This window comes from Rhinolophus sinicus, linkage group LG03, assembly GCF_036562045.2.
Source record: "Rhinolophus sinicus isolate RSC01 linkage group LG03, ASM3656204v1, whole genome shotgun sequence".
NCBI lineage: Eukaryota > Metazoa > Chordata > Mammalia > Chiroptera > Rhinolophidae > Rhinolophus > Rhinolophus sinicus.
The window spans coordinates 65,153,510-65,173,897 of NC_133753.1; the positions used below are offsets into that span (position 1 = coordinate 65,153,510).

The window sequence follows — 20,388 nt, forward strand, 5'->3', positions numbered from 1 at the left end:
TGAAGTCCAAGAAACAGGGAACTCATTCAGGATATGGACAAAGGAAATTTCTCAGATAAGAGTGGAAGGAAATCCCAGGATGATGTGCAGTAATCTAAAGAGCAACAAGTCCAGAGAGGAGGAGATAGGAGGGATGTCTCCAAGAAAAGAGTGTAACTGATAGATTACTTGATCTGGTGCAGAGAAGCTTTTGGGAGATATGGGAAGAGTTTGAATAGGGTACAGGGAGAACTAAATGAAGGAAACAATAAGACAATTATTAATTTCAGGAGACATTAAAGGTAAGAGAAAAAAGATAATAGATTATACTTTTTAGGGGTGAATAATGTTTGACTGGATATATTAATATAAACATGGAGTGTTTATTTGATCAAAAATTGTAATGTTATTGTAGAGGAGGAGGAAGATAGAGAAGGGGCCGTAAAGGGGATGATTGTGCAAGAGAGCAATATCTTCATCTATCATAAAAGGTTACAGTCAAATTATATCCAAAATGAATGATGCAAAAGAGAGTAGAATACACATATTATTTAGAAATGTGGAGATGTGTGACTGCCGGAAGAGAAAACTAAAATTATTGCAAGTCTTTGTCTCTGGGACTGTTTTTGTTTATCTATTTCGTTTTAAACCCTTTTGTTACATTTTAAAACAATCTACATGTATAGAAAAAATAAAAATTACTTCAAAGAGCTTTTGAATTTTAAGTGTACCATCAGACTAAGCAAAAGAAAAAATAAGAAACCATACGCAAAATTAAAGGGAATTGAGAAAACAAGGCAAATTAAGCTTTCAGGGTCAGAGTAACAAAGGGCTTTTTGCTGATAAGCTCAACTGATGTCAACCTATTCAGATAATTACTTTGTTTTGGCTGTATGAATTAGGTAATTGTAGGCTGTTCTGAATTCTATTTTTCTTCCATATCCTCTCAATAACCAAGAAGAAATATTTCTTCCTTCTTTTTTTATATATTAAGGCACATTTAAGAATTGTTACCACTTTTTAAGGGTAAGTTTAATTTAAATCTAGTTTGCTTCAGAAATTAATTTAGAAATAACATAGTATTTTAGAGAGATATAATTTAAAATATTTAGTTTAATGAATTAAACTGTCTTGAAATTTGTTTATTTATTTATAATTTATGCTTCTATTTACTTAAAAAATATCTAAAGTGAATGTTATGTAAGTACCTTTCCATTAATTGCTTCAAGTCATTTGAATGTTATGTAGAAGATCTTAATTAATTTTAACTTATAATATTCTCTTGTCTTAAGGTTTATTCCCTTGGTAGCATTTGGCTTATCATTGCCTGCTTTGTATAGTTCAAAAACTTTCTGTAGGAAATGATATGACCTCTATTTTGCAGATGGGGAAACTAGAAGCACAGATGGCCATGTCATTAGCCCTAAGAGATGAAGCAAGTTAGAGACAGAACTAAAAATGGTACAGAAAGCATTAAGGCCCAATTCTTCCACTGCACCCTTTGAACTACTCATGATCATTATCATCTATCATTATTATGACTATTTTTTGAATACTGACTTGGCACATATTATTAAACTATATTGGGAACTGGATTAAAATCCTTAATGCTTGGCAGCTGTTTTTCTCAACGTTGTTTCCCAAATTTCCTTCTGCTGCATAATTTCCCCTGTTTTGTTATAGAGGAATTTAGTTCAGAGTAAATGTTTAAAAACTCTTAACGGAATGCCAAGATTGAGACAGCTTGGCCAAGAGTACTTGGCATCGTCTTCTGCCTCACGTCCTCTTTCTTAATTCTGTACTGAGTTTACCGTTAGTTTAATTTAAGAGTCATTGCCATCAAATCACTCACCAACTTCCCATAATTCCGTAGGGGCGCTTGATACTCTTCCCTGCAAGTATATGAAATATTAGCAAGATTCATTCATTTATAACAGTAAATATTATTGCATTTAATACACACTATTATAATGGAATATATAGTGTTCAAGATATGGTCCCTGACCTTTAAACAGCTAGGGGAGAAAAAACCTCCACAAGAGACAGAGAGCTGTGAATGGTCAAGTGCTGACAGAAGTGCTGAAGGAAAGTGAAAGTTATGTTTTTTTGAGGATGTGGGTCTTCCTCAAAGATATATATTTTTTTGTAATTAAAGTTTATTGGGGTGACAATTGTTAGTAAAGTTATATATATTTCAGGTGTATAATTCTGTAATACTACATCATCTATATATATATCACATAGTGCGTTCACCACCCAGAGTCAGTTTTCCTCAATGATTTTGTTCGATGGATAGCAAGATTTTTCTTTAAATCTAGGAAATTTCCTTCTCTATAAAATTCCCATTTGCTTTATGTAGTCATAGTGCTTAGAATTGGAGGATCTTAGCCTCATTATACCCACCTCTGCAATTTAATATGGAGAAATCGAGGCAAGGGAGATTGATTTTTCTTCAAGATTTTGGACCAGAACTCATGATTTAAAAATACGCTGAATCCATAAACAAGATGTAAGGAGCAGAAACTGGTGCTTTTAAACATCTTTTTTTCATGATGTAATTTAAATAATCCAACAGATAATAGGTTGAGAAGATAAAGAAAAACAATTTCCCCAACTAAAGCCTTCCATTTTCTTCTGCTAGTTATTGCAAATAGAAAATTTCACATAGTTAGCATTCAGAAATTCCCCTTACTCCTGACACTTTCTATCTAAAATGAGTGGAGGTGAGGTATTGGGGGGAATTCAGGTGGCCATCTAGCTCCTGTCCCTGTCAGGATCTCTGAACAAGGAAGAATGATTAGAGGATGAATGAAAAGTTCACTTTGCGTAGAAGAAATAGCTTGCTAGAGGATTTGGTTTAGAGTAAGTGATCAATAAATGGTAGACAAAAGAATGCATGAATGCAAATGTGCCGGCTGAATAGTAAATTTTTATAAGTTTGGGCCAAGGTAATGATCTCTAGATTCATAACAAAAAGTAGGGGTGTCTGGTTAGGTCAGCTGGTTAGAGCGTGGTGCTAATAACACCAAGGTTGACGATTCTATCCCCACATGGGCCACTGTAAGCTGCGCCCTCCTTAAAAAAAAGAAAAAAAAAAAGAAAAGGTAGTTGGCAATTTTCACAAAAAATGCCAAGCTATCTGTAGCAAAAAATATAACATAAATGATCATTTAATGGATGTCAGATGTGAATTGAACCACATTTTTTTCATTCTCCAGCATAGAGGGTTGCTTTTATTTGAAATAAAAGTACTCATTTTTAAAACCATTACATTTTGAAAACTATTCAATATAGAATCTCAAGAACATTTTAATTTCTTTACAAAGTAAGAAAAAGTACTTAGGAGTTATCTTCCCATTGTTTAAGAGGGCTGGTGAATGGAAGCCTGGAGAAGTGAAGCAGCTTCTTTTAGAATCAACAATAGAGGGGGATACAAACCTAAATCTCATAAAACCGAAACCAATTTTCATTTCATTCTACTGCATAAAATGCTATAGAAACAGGGGACACGAATTGTGGTTTGGCTCTGTTTAATTCTTTGTTTGTAGATTGCAGAGGACAACACAGATGGCTGTTACCATTGCCCGATGTTTCGAAACGGGCAATTCTTGCTGCCCAGACTGTTGAGCAGGTGCTTTTATGCTCGTATGAATATTGTCAAGGTACAGGCTGGGATACATAAGCGGGTCGTTTCCAAAGAGAGCCCTGCTTGCTTAAATCAGATGATTACAGAGTCTCAGAGCTGAAAGTGTAGAAACCTTCTTCCAGTCCCTGCCTTATTTCACTAGATGAAGAAACAGGTTGAGAAAGGTTAAGAGACCAGGCCCAGGTTGGTGCTTAGCAGAAACCAGATGAGAAACCAGGGGTGCATTTAAATTTAATACATCATTTAAAATGGTTTTGTGTGTCATCGTATGAGTTACATAACACATATTGAGCCAAATTAGAATATTAATTCCAGTTTGTTAGCATAAAATGAAGGGAAAATAAATCAGCCTCTGTTAAATAAGGAGTTTGGATAATCAAATAAGAAGGATTTATACAAGAAAGCCAAAGTCATCAAAATGATGACTAGTTCCTAGTCAACTAAACACGTACGTTCAGATAGAAATATTACTTTGAATTTGAATTAAGAAGAAAAGATATATAAGGAGTGAGCCAGATGCTAAGAAGTGAGTAAGGATGGCAGCCTGACTGCGGACTGAAAAACACCCCTGGTGGTTGTAGACCCATTTATTCTTTCTCTGCATTTAACTCTGAAAAAAATAATTTCTCTACATTGCTGCTTAAGACCTGTTGTTTATTTTGAATACATTTCTAATATGCTACGTGAATCGCTTTAACTTCTTTTATTTTGTGTTAAAATAAATTAAGGTTTATATAATAATAAAGATTTATATACTAAAAATGCATTTTAGTACATAGATCCAGAGACCGATTTAAAACAAACAAACAAACAAACAAACAAACAACCCCATACAGGATCAGAGACCTAGGCTGGATACAGAAGTTATGGTTTGGAATCAAAGACAAGCTTGCTAGTGGAGTGAAGCATGAAGCGTGACATTCAAAGCATGGACAGTGTTCAGAAACTATGGGTTGCAGTCCTAGCTTGATTGTTGCAGTGAAATTATTAAACTCCTCTTCAGCCATTATTCACAGCAGTATTTATCCACAAGCGGTGTTTCGTCCATTCCCTTGGCAGGGGTGAAATGCCAGGAGTAGAACCTCATAATCGCAACTGGCATCTATCTAGCAATGGAAACTGCAGCTAGCTTCGGGAAACTTCCAGAAACTCTTTAATTCTTTACAGGCCCAGAATTGCTGCAGGTGACCAAAGTTTGGAGCCAGCAATATAACGAGAGTTTAAGCAGTCCGTTACTGTTTCTCCTCTGAGAAAAGAGGAGACAGATTTCTCCCTTTCTGGTGAGAATGAATCACTTGGCAGAGATGATCTCTTGAGGGCTGAACTGAGATGACCAACAAAACAAAACAAACAAACCCACAAAACCTCTGGATTTTAAAAGACATCCCCATTTTCTTTGATTTACTTCACTATCTTTGTAAAAACAAGCCTCTATTAACTTTCTGGGCCATAAACATATATCTGCACTCTGTGTGTGTGTGTGTGTGTGTGTGTGTGTGCTGATTTTTATGTCTCCACAGCCTCCAGGCACAGCTGTTTTTTTCCCCACACGGGTGTTCATATCACTTGAACAAGTTAAACAAGGCTAACTCCTTTTACTTACAAAATTCTAAAGGTATCATTATGTGTTTGAACTAACAGATATTGAGAAGCAGCAAGCTTTTCTTCCACCTTGATTTTTAAAATGGGGACTTCCTCGGACTACCACTTGATTCTATGTAGCACTCCACAATAGGTAGGAAGAGGAAGGAAAGGGTTCAGAATCAGGAAGTAGGAAGGGAGAACATTTTTCAGTTTCTAGTTTACTATTTATTTACAAAGGAGGTACAGGAAGTCTCTGGTCAGAGTCCCTGGGTTCACAGCTCCAGGGGTCTCAGAGGTGCCACTTGGAGCAGTGACTTCATCACTATTTACCCGTTGAAACACAATTTGAAGTCAGTGTTTTTAAAAGCACGCTTATGGTTCTATCGCACCAGTGTCACCAAACTACTGTGAAAATACAGATTCCTGGGCTGGACCCTAGCCCAACTAAATCAATCAATAGGGACTAAAATTAACATTTCAAACAACACCTGAAATGATCCTTATAAACAACAAAATCTGAGAACCCATTTTTAGCAGATTTATTTTATAGCTTTTAAGTACTACAAAATGTACTAAAAAAGTACTTAAACACGTACTACACTTAAAAGTGCATTTTATTTGAATAAAGAGGATTACCTGTGCCAGAAACTGATTTTTGTTCTTTAAACCTTTATTTACTTCCCTGTTCATGACTCTTGATTACATGGGTGGCGTGGTATTGTGACCAAGCAGGGTTGGGAGGTCTGGGAGGGGGTGCATACTTGGTATAAAAGGGGGAAATGAAATAAAACAGACTTCTTTTTAAGTCTGCAGATTTTCTATAAATTCAAATGTGTGAGGGCTTCATTCTCTCAGAGTCACCAATAGTATTTGAAATTAAATATTTATAGTATGTACTAAAATATTTTAAAAAAATCCATTCTGTTTTTTTGAGATCCCATTTTCACTTTTCCTATTTGGATAGCTATTTAAAGATGTACCCAAGCACGATTCAAATATACAGTATATTTCACTTCAGTGGTTTCTTGAATCACACCTAAAATCCAAGGAAAGGGAGTTTCTGAAAGAGCAGCTGCAGTTTTGTTTTATAACAGAAGACAGTCAGCACCATCTAGTGGATACAAATAACCTCTTTTCTTGAATTCAGTCCAGGAGGAGGTGAAGAGAGCAATCTTTGGAACCTGGGTTGGAATCCTGGTGCCAGTTAGCTCCAGGAAAAATTACTTAACCCGTTTGTGTTCTGCTTCTTAACTATAAATCTGGATAATAATAGTGCTACCTCATAGGCTATTATAAAGTGAAGTGAAATGATGTATCTAAGGCATGTCCTAAACACTTTGTAAATGTTCTTTTTAAATAACACGAATCCATAGACTTGCAGGAGGTGAGAACTGTCCAGTGGCACACGCTTTTAACTGCCCTTCTGTGGGGGCAGAGCCCCAGAAAGTAGTTTCCAGGCTCTCGGCCTCACATAGACAGGTGCCTGGCTCAGGTAGTAAATGGCCATCAACTGTGATTGCATGGCCATCAGCTGTGGCTAGTTGGCCGTCAGCTGTAACCAGTGAGCCATTGGCCACTAATATAACTGCTGTGGCTACGCTAGCAGGAAAAGGAGAGAAAAGAACGGGGGCTAGCAAGAAGATGGCGGCTGGGCTGGCAAGCGTGGATGGTGGTTTGCAGACAGTGTGGATCCAGCCTCCAGTGAGAGTATAGTGCCACCAGAGAGAATATAGTGGTATGACTCCCCTGCCTATGGCTCCGTGGGTGTTCCTTTTTGGCCTCACCATATCCTGCGTTCTTGTGTGTGGGGAGCGGGAGCAGAGACCCCGCCGGACGCCTTGCATGACAAATGGCGCAGCGAGCAGGGTCTCCCGCATGACACCTTCAAAAGAAATGGCGATTTAATCTAGTTTGTAGAATCTATGATATGAGGCTTAAGGAGGTTTTTCTAGTACGTTGTTGCATTTGGCTGAAGCTTATGGTGAGAAAAAGGAAATTGGGGCAACAAGACTAGAACGGTAGTTGGAACCCAGATGGAATACAATGTGGGCTCTCTCTCATTCATTCAAAATCTGACTCCACTCAGAAGGAGAATGTCAAGAGTAGAGAGAGATTGAAAACAAAAACAAAAACCAACACTGCCATATGTCCCCAACCAGGAATGAGACCAGGAAAATTTTAGCTTAAAATATCTTGACTGTAGAAGAAATCTTTATGAATTATTGTGAAAGGCACAATACTGCCTAGAATATGCTTGGGGTTTTTGAACACAGAATTTCAGAAAACAGCTTGAAAATATGATGCTCTCTGACTCATATTTGAATGTGAATTGTTTCGAGGGTGTTACCTGCAATAGCCGACATAGAAGTATTTCAGGAAATTAAAAACAAAGACACAATTTTTTTGTGTACTAAAGCACAACAAATGCAGTTTATTAAAGTTTGCTGTCAAGGCATATGACATCTCAGTAGTGTGCAAAATGGAAGCAGCAGGAGATAAATAAACAAAGTGAGAATGACAGAAAACAATTCAAGATAAGTTTTATGCAAAATGTAATCAATGGGGACTTAGTTTGGAAAGGTTACAAATAGTGAAGAGACACTAAGTTACTATTGAACTTGAATTTTCTTTTCGCTTGCTTTATATGTATCTTATGTTGCCTATATTTTAAAAGCAACAGTTAAAAAATGTGTAAACTGCCAGTTAATCATGGGCACTGGTGATAGCTTTGCTTTTTTTTTTTTAAGTTGTTTTCGCTCCACATCTCCAAGAAATCTGAAATTTGTTTTCTTAATGAGCATCATTAATTGCCAAAAATAAAAATGGGAAGAGTGGCCTTTATTCATGGAATATTAGAATTGCTTGGGCATTTGGAGATTATCTGATCACTACCGGTAGCTACTAAAAGAGTGAGCAGTGGATCAGAAGCACTGGCGTCCATCACCTGGGAGCCTGTTAGACTCTTCCGTCCCACCTGACACTGACACTGAATCAGCATATTAAGAAGATCCCCAGGTGATTTATCTGCTATTAAAGTTTGGGAAGCCATCGAGTTTTACGTTCATTTGCTCTCAGATACAGCCCTGGCATCAGTAGTTTATGAAACCTCCCCAGGTGACTGTAATGTAGTCGAGTTAAAAACTGCAAAACTAGTTCAACCTCAGTTTTCAAATAAGGAAATTATGGCCCACTAAAGCTTATGGATTTACCCAAGATCATCCAGCTATTTAGTATCAGAATCTGAACAATGGTATTTCTCCTCCTTATATATATATAAAAAAATAGAGTCAAGGGAACAGAGGATAAGGAGTACAGATATGGGGAGGGATTATTTCATATAGGGTGGTCAGGAAAGATTGCCTGAGGAAGCAGACACCTGAGGGAAGAGAGGAAGCAAGAACTGGATTCCAGGCAGAGGAAGTAGCAGGCTGGGGTAAGTGTGTGTGTGTACTGGGCGGGGGGAAGAAGGTATTCATACTGGAGAAACAACAAGGAATAGTGTTTCCAAATTCCCAACAGATATTAATTTATGGGAGGCAGAAAGAAGAATGAAAACTGCCAGGAGTTATCAAAATCTTACGTTATTCTTAAAATACTTCCAACCTTCTTCATATTATTTACTTGCAACGAGGATTGTCGGAAGCACTTGCTTAAGAAATAAGAACTATTAAATTTAGAAGTGTTTACAAGAACGGTAGCCTATAGCAGATATTCAAATATGGGAGAACACAGAGAACATTATTGGGTACCATTTGAATGATGTAACATACAAATCTCCAAGCCAGGTTAACCCCACTTCATAGAATCATGGGATGGAAACTGGCAATTTAAGGAGTTATTTTGAATCAAACTTGTTATTTCTTGGAACACCACTCATAGAATTTGTATAAAATATACAATGGTTAGCAACTTAATATTTCATTTGTAAGAATGACTCCCTGTTAGCAGCAGACAGGGCCAGGAACACATGTGTACAACATGGCACCAGCTCCAAGCAAGACTGACCAATCACTTTGTGACCTCATCCCTCCCAGGTGCTTTTAGCTCAGTTCCTGGAATGTTGACCTCAGCTTCTGACTCAAAGTGTCAGCGTTTCCTGCTCTTGCTTTTGACTTGACATCAGCGGATATCGTCAGTAGCATCTCTATGTTGATTGCTAATGTTTAATCCTCATAGGACAATCAGAATGCTTTCTCCCGTTTTCCTGATTTCTTGACTGATTTTTTGTTTCTTTTTTAATTTGGAAAAACATAAATTTCCTGAGAGGCGTTGGGAATAAATTCCTGCGTAGGAACACTAACAAAGCGAACAGTGAGGCTGGCGAGCAAAGTCCACCAGGGAGAGGTGGTAGGGCTGGACGTCTGAGAGAAAACAGGGGGGCTCGTCATTTAGGACCGGTGGGAAAAAGCAGGTATTTCATGGTACTGGGAGTGAAGAAAATCAGTTTGGGGACGCAATAGTCTTCATGCACTGAGAATTAGAGACACCACATATAGCAAATATTACCCTTTTTGGACTATAGCCCAATTTGTGTAAAACCACCACTTTTAATTTATGCGGCATCCAAACTTTACCAAGAATTTCGCATACATCTTTTCAGCTGCACAACAATCTTGTGAGGAAGGAATTATCATCCTCATTGTATGGAGGAGGAAACTGAGCCCAGAGAGGGTAGCGGACCTGCAGGGCCCCACATTAATAGTGAGGGACGGAGCCATACAAGCATCCTCCTTCCTAGTTCAATCTAAACACGAACAAACCATTCCTCGCCCATACCATCCCCTGGGAACATGGAGGAGACCACTGGGCAGCCCCAGCTCCCGGGGTTTCATCAGTTCCTCGCTGCCCCTGCCCCCCACGTCTCAGTTTTGGATGGTACAGGCCTTTTTTTTTTTTTATCGCGAGACTGGAATCGCGGGGCTTCTGGTTGCCAGGGGAACGGCGTTCTCGGAAGCAGGAGAGCTTTAGATCCGTAGCTCCTTCTACTTCCAGTGTAGCTGTGGTAGCAGGAAAGACCCCTCCTCTTTGGGGGACGGTGGGTGACGAGGCGAGTGTCATTGGTGCGTTTCTGAGCCGACAGTGCTCTGACGACTGCTGACTACATCCCTCAGTTTCCGCAGGTAAGGTGAGGAATTGCACACACTAAGAGCCAAGCTCGGTAGCCGTGCGACAAGCCAATGAGTGAGCGGGGCGGAGTCGTGTTAGGCTGCTGGGCCCAGAGACTGGCTGTTAGGGAGAGAGGCAGGGCCAATGGGAGGGCGGGGGCGGTACCTGGGGGCGGGCTCAGCCAGTCCAGGCCTGGGTGCCTAACATCCTAGAATTTATGTTAAAAGTCAATCACCAGACGTTTGAAATAGACTACAAATGGCAGAGGATGCAAATTGGTATTTCAGGGAAAAAACAAAAATAAAAGGTGGCCAGTAAACATTTGACTAGAGGCTCAACTTCGCTTGTAATTAAAGAAATTTAAATCAAACTCTAGATACCTTTTGACATTTACCAGATTGACAAAGATGAAAAAGTTTTGACATGAACCAGATTGACCACAGTCCAATGTGGGGAAACGGACACTTTCATCTCATCATACCTTGTTGGTAGTAGTGTAATTTGGTACAGTCATTTTGGAGGGCAATTTGGCGGACTACCAGAATTTGAAGCGCAAGTGTTCTTTGACTTAGCAATTCTAATTTATCCTCTGGATATATGAACACTACTAAACAAAGATTTGCAAAAGAGATTAAGTTAAAATTGAGGTATACTTTACATACGGTAAAATTCACCCTCTTAGTGTGCAATTCTATGAGCTTTGACAAATGCATACAGTTACACAATTACCACCACAATCAAGATACAGAACTATTTCATCATTTCCCCCAGCCCTTTTTGTAATTAACACCTCCCCACTCCCAGCCCTGGCAACCACTCATCAATTTTCTGTCCCTGTAGTTTTGTTTATTCCAGAATGTCATATAATTGGAAGCAAACACCATGGAGCCTTTTGAATCTGGCTTCTTTAAATTTAGCATAATGCAACTGAGATTCATCCATGTTATGTATCAGTTGTTTGTTCCGTTATATTGCTGAGTAGTATTCCATTGTATGGATGTACAAGAGTTTGCTTATCCATTCCCTGGTTGAGTGGATCCAGTTTGGATTGTTTCCAGTTTTTGGCAATTATTAATGAAGGTTCTATAAATATTCATGTACAGGTTATTGTGTGAATACAGGTTTTCATTTCTTGAATAAATAGCTAGGAATGAGATTGTGGAGTCATATGGGAAGTGTATGTTTATATAAACTGCCAAGGAGTTTGCAACATGGCTGTCCCATTTTCCATCCTGACAGGACATATATGAAACTTCCAGTTGCTCCCCAACTTTGTCAGCACTTGGTATTGTTAGTTGTTTTTTAAAAAAAATATTTTTCACTATTTAAATGTATAGTTGTATCTCATTGATGTTTTTTCTGTTGGGGAATATTGGGGAACAGTGTGTTTCTCCAGGGCCCATCAGCTCCAAGTCGTTGTCCTTCAATCTAGTTGTGGAGGGTGCAGCTCACTGGCCCATGTGGGAATCGAACCGGGGCAACCCTGTTGTTCAGAGCTCCCGCTCTAACCAACTAAGCCATCAGGCCATCCCATGCTCTCATTGTAGTTTTAATTCACACTTCTTCGATGACTAATGATGTTAAATATCTTCTCATGTGCTGGTTTGCCATCCACATATCTTTGGTGATGTGTCTGTTCAAATCTTTTGTTTTCTTGAGTCTTAATATTTCTTTACGTATTCCGGATACAAGTCCTTTGTCAAGTATGTGTTTTGCAAATATTTTCTCCCAATACTTGGGTTTTGTTTTCCTTTTCTTAACAATGTCTTTTGAAGAGTGGAAGTTTTAAATTTTGATGCATTTCATTTTATCAATATTTTATTTTACAATCATGCTTTTGATGTTGTATCTGAAAATCCTTTGCCTAACCCAAATTCACACATATTTTATAGAGATTTTATAGTTTTAAGTTTTATTTTTAGGTCTGTGATCCATTTTGAGTAATTATTTGTATTGCTGTTAATAGCAAATACTCCATATACAACCTAAAAGCTGATTGAAAAATACTACATCTATGCCGTGGAAAACTATGCCATCATTTGAAAGCATGAAGTGTATTTGTATGTGGTGACATAGAAAAATCTCCAAAATATATTAAGTGCGAAAAAACAAGTTGCAAAGCACCACGACATTTGTTTGTGTTTGTGTTCAGGAGGAGTAAGTAGATATAAAGGATATCAAGTTTGCATATGCTTAAAAAAATGAGACCTACAAAAACCTTTTAACAGTGGTTTTTGGGGTGAAGGGAATTTTGGCTTTGAAAACCTTTACATTCTTCTGTACTATTTGACTCCCTCCCCCCACATGGGCAAGTATTTCTTACATAATAAACAAATATATAAAATAAAAAAATCTACCATACAATAATTTTTAGACATTAAAATCATGAAAATAAATGTGATGTCACTTGTTTTCCTTTGGGTTGACTATTCATTATTACGAAACAAAGGAATATTTGCTTTCTTTTGCTTCTGCCATTCATCCAAAAATATCAAATTACAGCAGCCATGTGTCCCCATTTTGGTTTTAATCATCCATGATGGTTGCATTTTTCACAAGCCTGTATGAAAAACTTTAATCTTGTTTGAAATGAATGTTAAAAAATTTGGTACATGTTAGTAGTGATTTATTACAATTTAGAATCTGGTCATATATCCATCTAATTAATGGAATATCATGAAGTAAATAATATTCTGTTTTTGGAGTATTTTTGATGTAATAAGAAAATACTCATGTAATGTTAAGTGAGAAATATATGAGTCCAATTTTGTTGAAAAGACATTGAGAAGAAATGGCAAAAAAATGTGACAACAATGTTTATCTCAGGGTGGTGAATATTGAGTTATTTTTATTTATTTTGAATACACTTTAATGTAGTCTAAAAAATTTTCTAAAATAATTAAATCCTTTAATTATGAACTCAAGATATGCTTAATAGAAAACCAGAAATACAGACAAGCAAAAGGTTAAAAAAAAAGGACATCCATGAATGTACCAATCCAGAACCCACCTGTGTTACTTCCTTGACTTGAGATCATCTTTCAGGTCCTGTTCTGTGTGATTCTTTAATGAGAGAAATTGGACTTTTTTTTCCTTTAGAAGATACTGACCATTTGTCTTTCTTCCTTCCTTTCCTTTTCCCCTTATTTATGCCCTTAGCCAGTTTTTTATTGGAATGTTTCTTCTAATAGATTGGTAAGAGCTCTTTAAATATGTAAATTTATTAACCTTTTGTGTATCATCTGTATCGCATATATTTTTCCCAGTTTCTCAGGTGCCTTTTAATTTAATTTAGAGTTTTTTTTTTTGACACTCGAGCATTAAAGGTTATGTAATCAAAATCTATGTCTCTTCCTTTTTGATTTATGCTTATTAGTGTCATGCTTAGTAAGTCATTAACCTCATTATTATGTAAGTTATCTTTATGTTTCCTTGGAGATTTCATATTTTATATTTATTATTTTTAAAATTAGGTTTCACTTTTATTAAAGTAACATAGTCAAAAATGGCAAATGGTAGTATAACATTTGGATTACAATGGAAAAAAAAAAGCAATCTCTAGTCTCATTCTCCAAGGGTAACCATCTGAACTTATAAATATTATGCTTATTTAACTATTTTTTGGCTTTTCCAATTTTTAGACATTCTCTTTGATTTCCTATTATGGCAGATAGGATTTCTTATCCTACCTCTCCTTTTACATGCTTCTCCCCACATACACTCAGTATAATTATGGCACACTATTTGGTTAAATCAATGTTAAGTGCTAAAGTATTTTCTTATCATTTGATTGCTTTCATGTACATTGCTTTGTTTTTATTGTGGAATTTCTATGTGGGTATTGATATTTCTTCTCAAACACTCAAAAACATCTATAAGATCTGAATTCAGTGCCCTTTGTCCATACTTTTTTCTGTATGGCCCAATTCATAAGATTGTCAGTTGCATCCCCACTCACCTTGTATTTTATTTAACTTATTATTTTCAGGAGCAAACATAATAGAACAAACCTATTTCTAAAGCAAACTGAAAGATTTCTGGAGGCTTTTAGCTGATCCATGTCACTGATGGTTCCCTGGGCCTCTCCCTTTACTGACATGTATTCTATCGGCTCCACACATATTTCTGTCTCGCTGATCCCTTGGTTAGCTGTAGTAAGCCTCCTCCGATAACCTGCTTAGGGCATTTACAAGACATTTGGCCTTTCGGTGACTTACGCTTTATGATTGTGATGTGACAGGCCAGGGTGATCCGTCATCCCACAATAATAACGTCAGTAGCTTCCTGAGTGAGCCTTTTGCAGAATTTGAATAATGTTGAGCTCAATGCCTTTTTCATTTGCTGAGATGGAAAGAGTTGATGTAGTGGACCCTGAAGCATCGGCTTTGGTGCACTGAATGGTTGGAGGCCAAATCAAATGATCCCTCTGTGTGCTTGGAGGAGAACCAGGTTGTTTATGTTTGTGCTTCTGCCTGCATCCAAAACTTCCCTGTACTGTGACTACACTGTTCAAAACAAGAAAGAGAAATGAGTCATTTTGGAGAGTAAGAAAAGGACATTGTTTCACTTGCTAGGCCAGAGGCAATTGGCTTTCTTCATTCTGTTATGAGAGAAGTGGTTTAGTTCATAGTTGATAGGAATTTAGGAAAGGATTTGGTTGAAGATATCCATTCACATATAAAGCTAAGTACTGGTAAGACAAAATCTGGAATTCTTCCTCTTTCTTTCATTTTACTCAGCATGCATGATACCCCACATTACGAAACAAATCTGGAATGGTCCTGATCAAGGGCCCAGTTTGAAAGGATCAATGTGTCTGTAATGCCCGAGTTCTCCCACTGGGTTAAACCACCCTGCCTCATATTGCCTGCTTCTGAAAGCAGCACTGGGAGTAGAGCAGCCAGAGGGACGAGAGGCCTGTGGATGGCATTACACGAAAAATAGTTGAAAAGATTGGTGATGGGTATACAGATAATGAAAATCTGTCCCCTAGGAGAGAAAGTAGGTTTTTGTTCTCTGTTGTTTCAGAGGGCAGAAGTAGAATCATGGGTTTTAGTAGGGGAGGGTTGATAGAAAAAGATCAGTGACCTGGAGATAGGTACTCCTTGAAAATGTGGTACCAGGGAGGAGAGGAGAAATCAGAGCTGAGAGGAGAAACCAGGCTGAGCTAGAATGAGAAAGGCTGGAATAAGGAAAGCAAAAGCAGGCCTTACCCAATCATTACAACAAAGCCTGAACTGTGATTGAGAGGTGTGATGCTCCATGAGTTCTTCTCAGTCAAAGGACACAGTAAATGTTTCCGTTAGAGGCGTAGGAAGCCATCAAGATGGCCCTCATTTCTGCATTCTTTTTTAGCCACTTTCAGAATCGAACCTCCTAGGCAGCTTCTTTTCCACCTACAGTGACATACAATTTAATGACCCACGGATGAAATCGGGGCAGTGTGACTTTGGTAGCAACATAAGTCTTTATAACAAAGTCTCTGAATTAATTGCATATTAACGGTAGTGAAACATTTCAATACATGTCATAACTTGCTTTAAAATTTTTTGTTTGTTTCAGAATATCAATGGATATTATAAAGGGAAACTTAGATGGAATTTCAAAACCAGCCTCAAATTCAAGAACACGTCCTGAGAGCAGAGGTTCAAATGCTTCTTTGGAGGTGCTCTCGCCGGAGCCAGCATCCTTCAAGGTACTTTGCTGTTTAGAAATGATTTAAATGCCTTATCCTGACCTCTAGCAATTGATTTTGATTGACAAAATCAAAATCGGTTTTGATTGACATTGCTTTGGATTTATAGATTAATTTGGAAAGAATTTCTAACTTAAGATGTTAAATCTTCCTCTCTATGAACATCGTATCTCATTGACTTTTTTTGTTTCTAATTTAATAATTTTACATACTGTAAAAGTCACTCTTTTTTGGTGTATAGTTTCAAGCTTCGCAAATATTAAGAGTGATACCGTCACAAGATATAGAACAGTTTAATTGCCCCTCAAAAATTCCTTCCTGCTACTCCTTTGTAAACAATCTCCCCTACTCTTAATCCCTGGAAACTCCCAATCTGTTCTCTGTCCCCATCATTTTTCCTTTTCCAGAAGGTCATGTGAATGGAATTAGAAAGTATATAGATTTTGAGCCTGGCTTTTGTCTACTGGCACAATGTGTTTGAGACTCATCCATGTTGTTGCGTGTGTCAGTAGTTCACTCTTTTTTATTGCTGAGTAGTATTCCATTGTATGGGTGTACCACAGTTTGTTTATCCATTCCCCTGTTGAGGAACATTGGGTTGTTTGCAGGTTTTTGGCGATTATGAATAAAGCTGCTATAAATATTTGTATACTGTATTTTTTGGGCAGGGAGTGTAAAACATGTTTTTATTTCTCTTGGGTAAATACCTAGGAGTGGAGTTACTGGCTTGTATGGTAAGTGTATGTTTAACTCTGAGAAACTGTCACACTGTTTTCTGTTCCCACCAGTAACGTATGAAAGTTCCAGCTGCATCCTCACCAGCAGTTGATATTGTCAGTTTTTTAAAAAAGCTGTTCTAATAGGTATATAATATTAGCTCACTGTGGTTTTAACTCGCATTTCCCTGGTGACTACTAATGTTGAATATGTTTTCATGTGCTTATTCGCAGTCCACATACCTTTTTTAGAAAGCGTATGTTCAAATTTTTTGCCTAACGTATTTTAAAATTGTGTTTGTTTTCTTATTGTTGACTTTTGAGAATTCTTTATATATTCCAGATAGTTTTTTGTCAGCTATATGATTTGCAAATATTTTTTTCCCAGTCCCGGAGCTTGTCTTTTCATTCTTTTAACTGTGACTTTGGAAGAGTGGTTTTAATTTTCTTAAGTGCAATTTATCAATTTTTTCCTTTTGAAGATTATATTTTGTTGTATCTAAGAATTCTTTGTCTAACCCAAGGTCCCAAAGATTTTCTCATATGCTTTTATTTCTGAAAGTTTTATAGTTTCATATTTTACATTTAGGTGCTTGTGGCTTCTTTTGTAAACCCGATATTCATTCCAGTATGGTTTGTCTAATTTAGATATTTTTCTCTGGTTGCTTTGTTTTCTCTTTGTCTTCGTATCTACCATGACACACCTACGTATGGATTTATTTAATTTATCCTTCTGGAGACTAGCATTTCTTCAGTGTAAGAATTAGTGTGTTTCATATAATTTGAAAAATTCTCAGCCTTTGTGTTTTCACGTTTCAAATGCTGCCTACATTTTTTTTCTATTCTGTTATCTTAGAAATCATATTAAATGTCTGGTAAACATTTATATAAGTAACATATATATAAACATTTTCCTTCTATCTTTCATGTCTCTTCTTTTTAATATTTTATATTTATTTATTTCTCTGTGCTTCATCCTGAGAAAATTTTAACATATATTTTCTAATTTTTGAATTACTTCTTATTCTATGTCAAATCTGCTTTTTCATCCAATGAAATTTAAATTTAAAGATATATTTTTAATTTCTGAAAGTTCTTTTTAGTTTATTTTTAATCCATCTGTTCTTTCCAGTGTCTTGATGTCATGTTTTTCTAAATACCAATTAAAATATTTATGATTATCTTTATCAGCATTTTAATGTCTTAAGTTCTTTTGTATATTGTGATTTATGCTTATTGTTGGTCCTATGTTCCTGGCTTTTGAACTTTTAGAATGTAAGCTTTAATTTTGGGAATTTTATGGAGGCTGATTTGACACTATTTTCCAGAGCAGATTTCTGTTTGCTTCTACTAGATGCCTCAGAGAAATCACGGGCATGAACGATTCTCTCTCTCTCTCTCTCTCTCTCTCTCTCTCTCTCGCTCTCGCTCTCTCTCTCTCTCTCTCTCTCTCTCTCTCTCTCTCTCTCTCTCTGTCTCTGTCTCTGTCTCTGTCTCTCGTTTTTCAGCTTTGAGCATCCCAGAACACATGAGTAATATAAATTGGAATCCAAACCTACAGGAAGCATAACCTGTGCTTGGAAATTCTCAAGGCAGTCTTTTTCCCACTTGTAACCCAGACATGTTTTTATTCTTACTCTGTGCTTTTGGATAGATGTGTTTTCCTGGTCCACCCTCTCACTGTGGATGCACCTCTTTGAGGGATCTCACTTTATGGAGCAGGAGAGGGAAGGTTCCTTTTCATCTCCCTGTGTTGCATGGGTCCAGGGCCTCCTTTCTGACCCCTGCATGGGTGTGAAGCCTACGCCCACAGCTGTCTGACGTCAGCACATCCTCATTCGCGTCTGTTTGTTGCTCCTGCCCCCACCCCCAACCAGGGCAGCTGCTTTAAGGATTTCATAAGGTTCCTGTTCTGGTTTGTTGTTTCCTTTTATTAATAATTTCTGTCCACTGGCAATTTCCCTAATGGTCTTGTGAGTGCATCGATGCATTTCTAAGTAGATGAAGTATTTTAATTTATTCAGTTTTCCATCGAGCCCAAATTGGAATCTAAATGCAATTTTAGATTCTTTAGTCCCAAGCATAGTGATTAGAAACCTAAACTCTGGAGTCATGGGTTCAAAACAGGACTCTGCTGACCACATTGAATGTGATCTTGGGCAAATCACTTTGACTCTCTGTGCTAGTTTCCTCATCTGTTCAAAGGGGTAATAATACTATCCACCTCATAGGCATGTTTTAAGGATAAAATGAGATAAAATATCTAAAGTTCTTAGAGCAGTGACTAGCACTTACTTAGTCTTCAATACATCTTTGCTACTGGCCTCAATTCTTTAACTTAATGGGTCAGTCCTCCTATGTTATTCCCAGCATTCGGCATAAAGCCTGGCACATAGTAAGTATTCACAAAATATGTGTTCAGTAAATTGAGAATGAAGATTTTCCCCACTTTATGGAGGTGGGATAATATACAAAGACCTGACAAACTTTGGAGTAGTATAGAATTAGTATTTCTGCTTATATATTCCTAGGCAATGATTTTTTTCAAAGCAGCAATTTCACAGTATTGACGTACAGGTTTCAATACATAGATTAATATTATTTCGTTCAATACTTATTTATTTAAAATAAAAATATCAGTGATTACTTCAAGTAAGATTTCAGTTGAACCCATTAAGCTATAGATCAAACTCTAGCATATTTATTAGTCTACAGGGACTTTGATATTTATATCGAAAGCAAAGCCTCCTAAAATTGTGACTAGTGTTAATCAACTGTATGGAAAATAAATAAGGTTCATCTAAGTTGGGGAAATTAGCCACAGATATACTGCATACTGACTGCTGATTGCAAATGAGTCAATGTTGGTAAAACCTTATATGTTGACTGAATAATAAATCCTGGAGTTTTGATTAGTTTTATTGATCAAATTTGGCTTTTATCAGTTTCTTACCAAAATTTGCTATACGGCAGAAAATGAGTTTAAAATGCTAGATTTTAAATGAAATTTCTGTAGTAATAATTAATAGATTTCTCATTCAAAATATTTGGTTTCTTGTTGCTTTTGAATATTTTTCTTGAAAGAGTCAATAGTTATAATTCATATAAAAATTCCACAGCTTTCAGGCAGAACATCTAATAATTAGGGAGGTTTTATAGGGTACTCACTTTTCTTGGGACTAACATGAAGGTACGGAGTAGGGGACATGGAGCAATGAGAAATGGAGGTGGGATGTGGCTTTGACAAGGAAGCAGAAAGAAAAACGATACACATAGGCCACAGGGTAGAAGAGAAGGAGGGTTTGGAACAGAGAAGCCAGTGGGTGATGGGCTCGGGAACGTGGATGGGAAACTATGGGTAAAACTGTGAAATGGGCAAAATTTGTCTTTTGTTCTCCAGTTTCATCTTTTTGCCTCATTACTTCCTGCTCATTTTAAGATTTAAGATCATACGAGATGATATATGTGAAAGGTCTGTACATCCTGGTTTGTGGTATCCAAATATATTGCTTATATATAGTTATCTTTTGTATATTCTATATTTCTCTACATAAAACCCCCATTCTCAAGGATAGGTCAGCTAAATTCATTTATGCCATGATATAAATGACTGACAGGGCTCACGTGACCTCTCCCAGCAACTCAGCATTTTCACAGAACTA

At 37.1% G+C, this 20,388-nt stretch overlaps 1 protein-coding gene across 2 annotated transcripts in view; it reads left to right on the forward strand.

The window, feature by feature from the left end:
• The first annotated feature begins 9,300 nt into the window (after positions 1-9,300).
• FSIP1 (fibrous sheath interacting protein 1) overlaps positions 9,301-20,388 on the forward strand; it is a 164,469-nt gene continuing 153,381 nt past the window's right edge. For both annotated transcript variants that reach the window (XM_074327919.1, XM_019725567.2), the window contains exons 1-2: positions 9,301-10,329; positions 15,878-16,010. In XM_074327919.1, the coding sequence (XP_074184020.1) occupies positions 15,885-16,010 (126 nt within the window). In that variant the 5' untranslated portion in view covers positions 9,301-10,329; positions 15,878-15,884. The remainder of the gene's footprint in view (positions 10,330-15,877; positions 16,011-20,388) is intronic.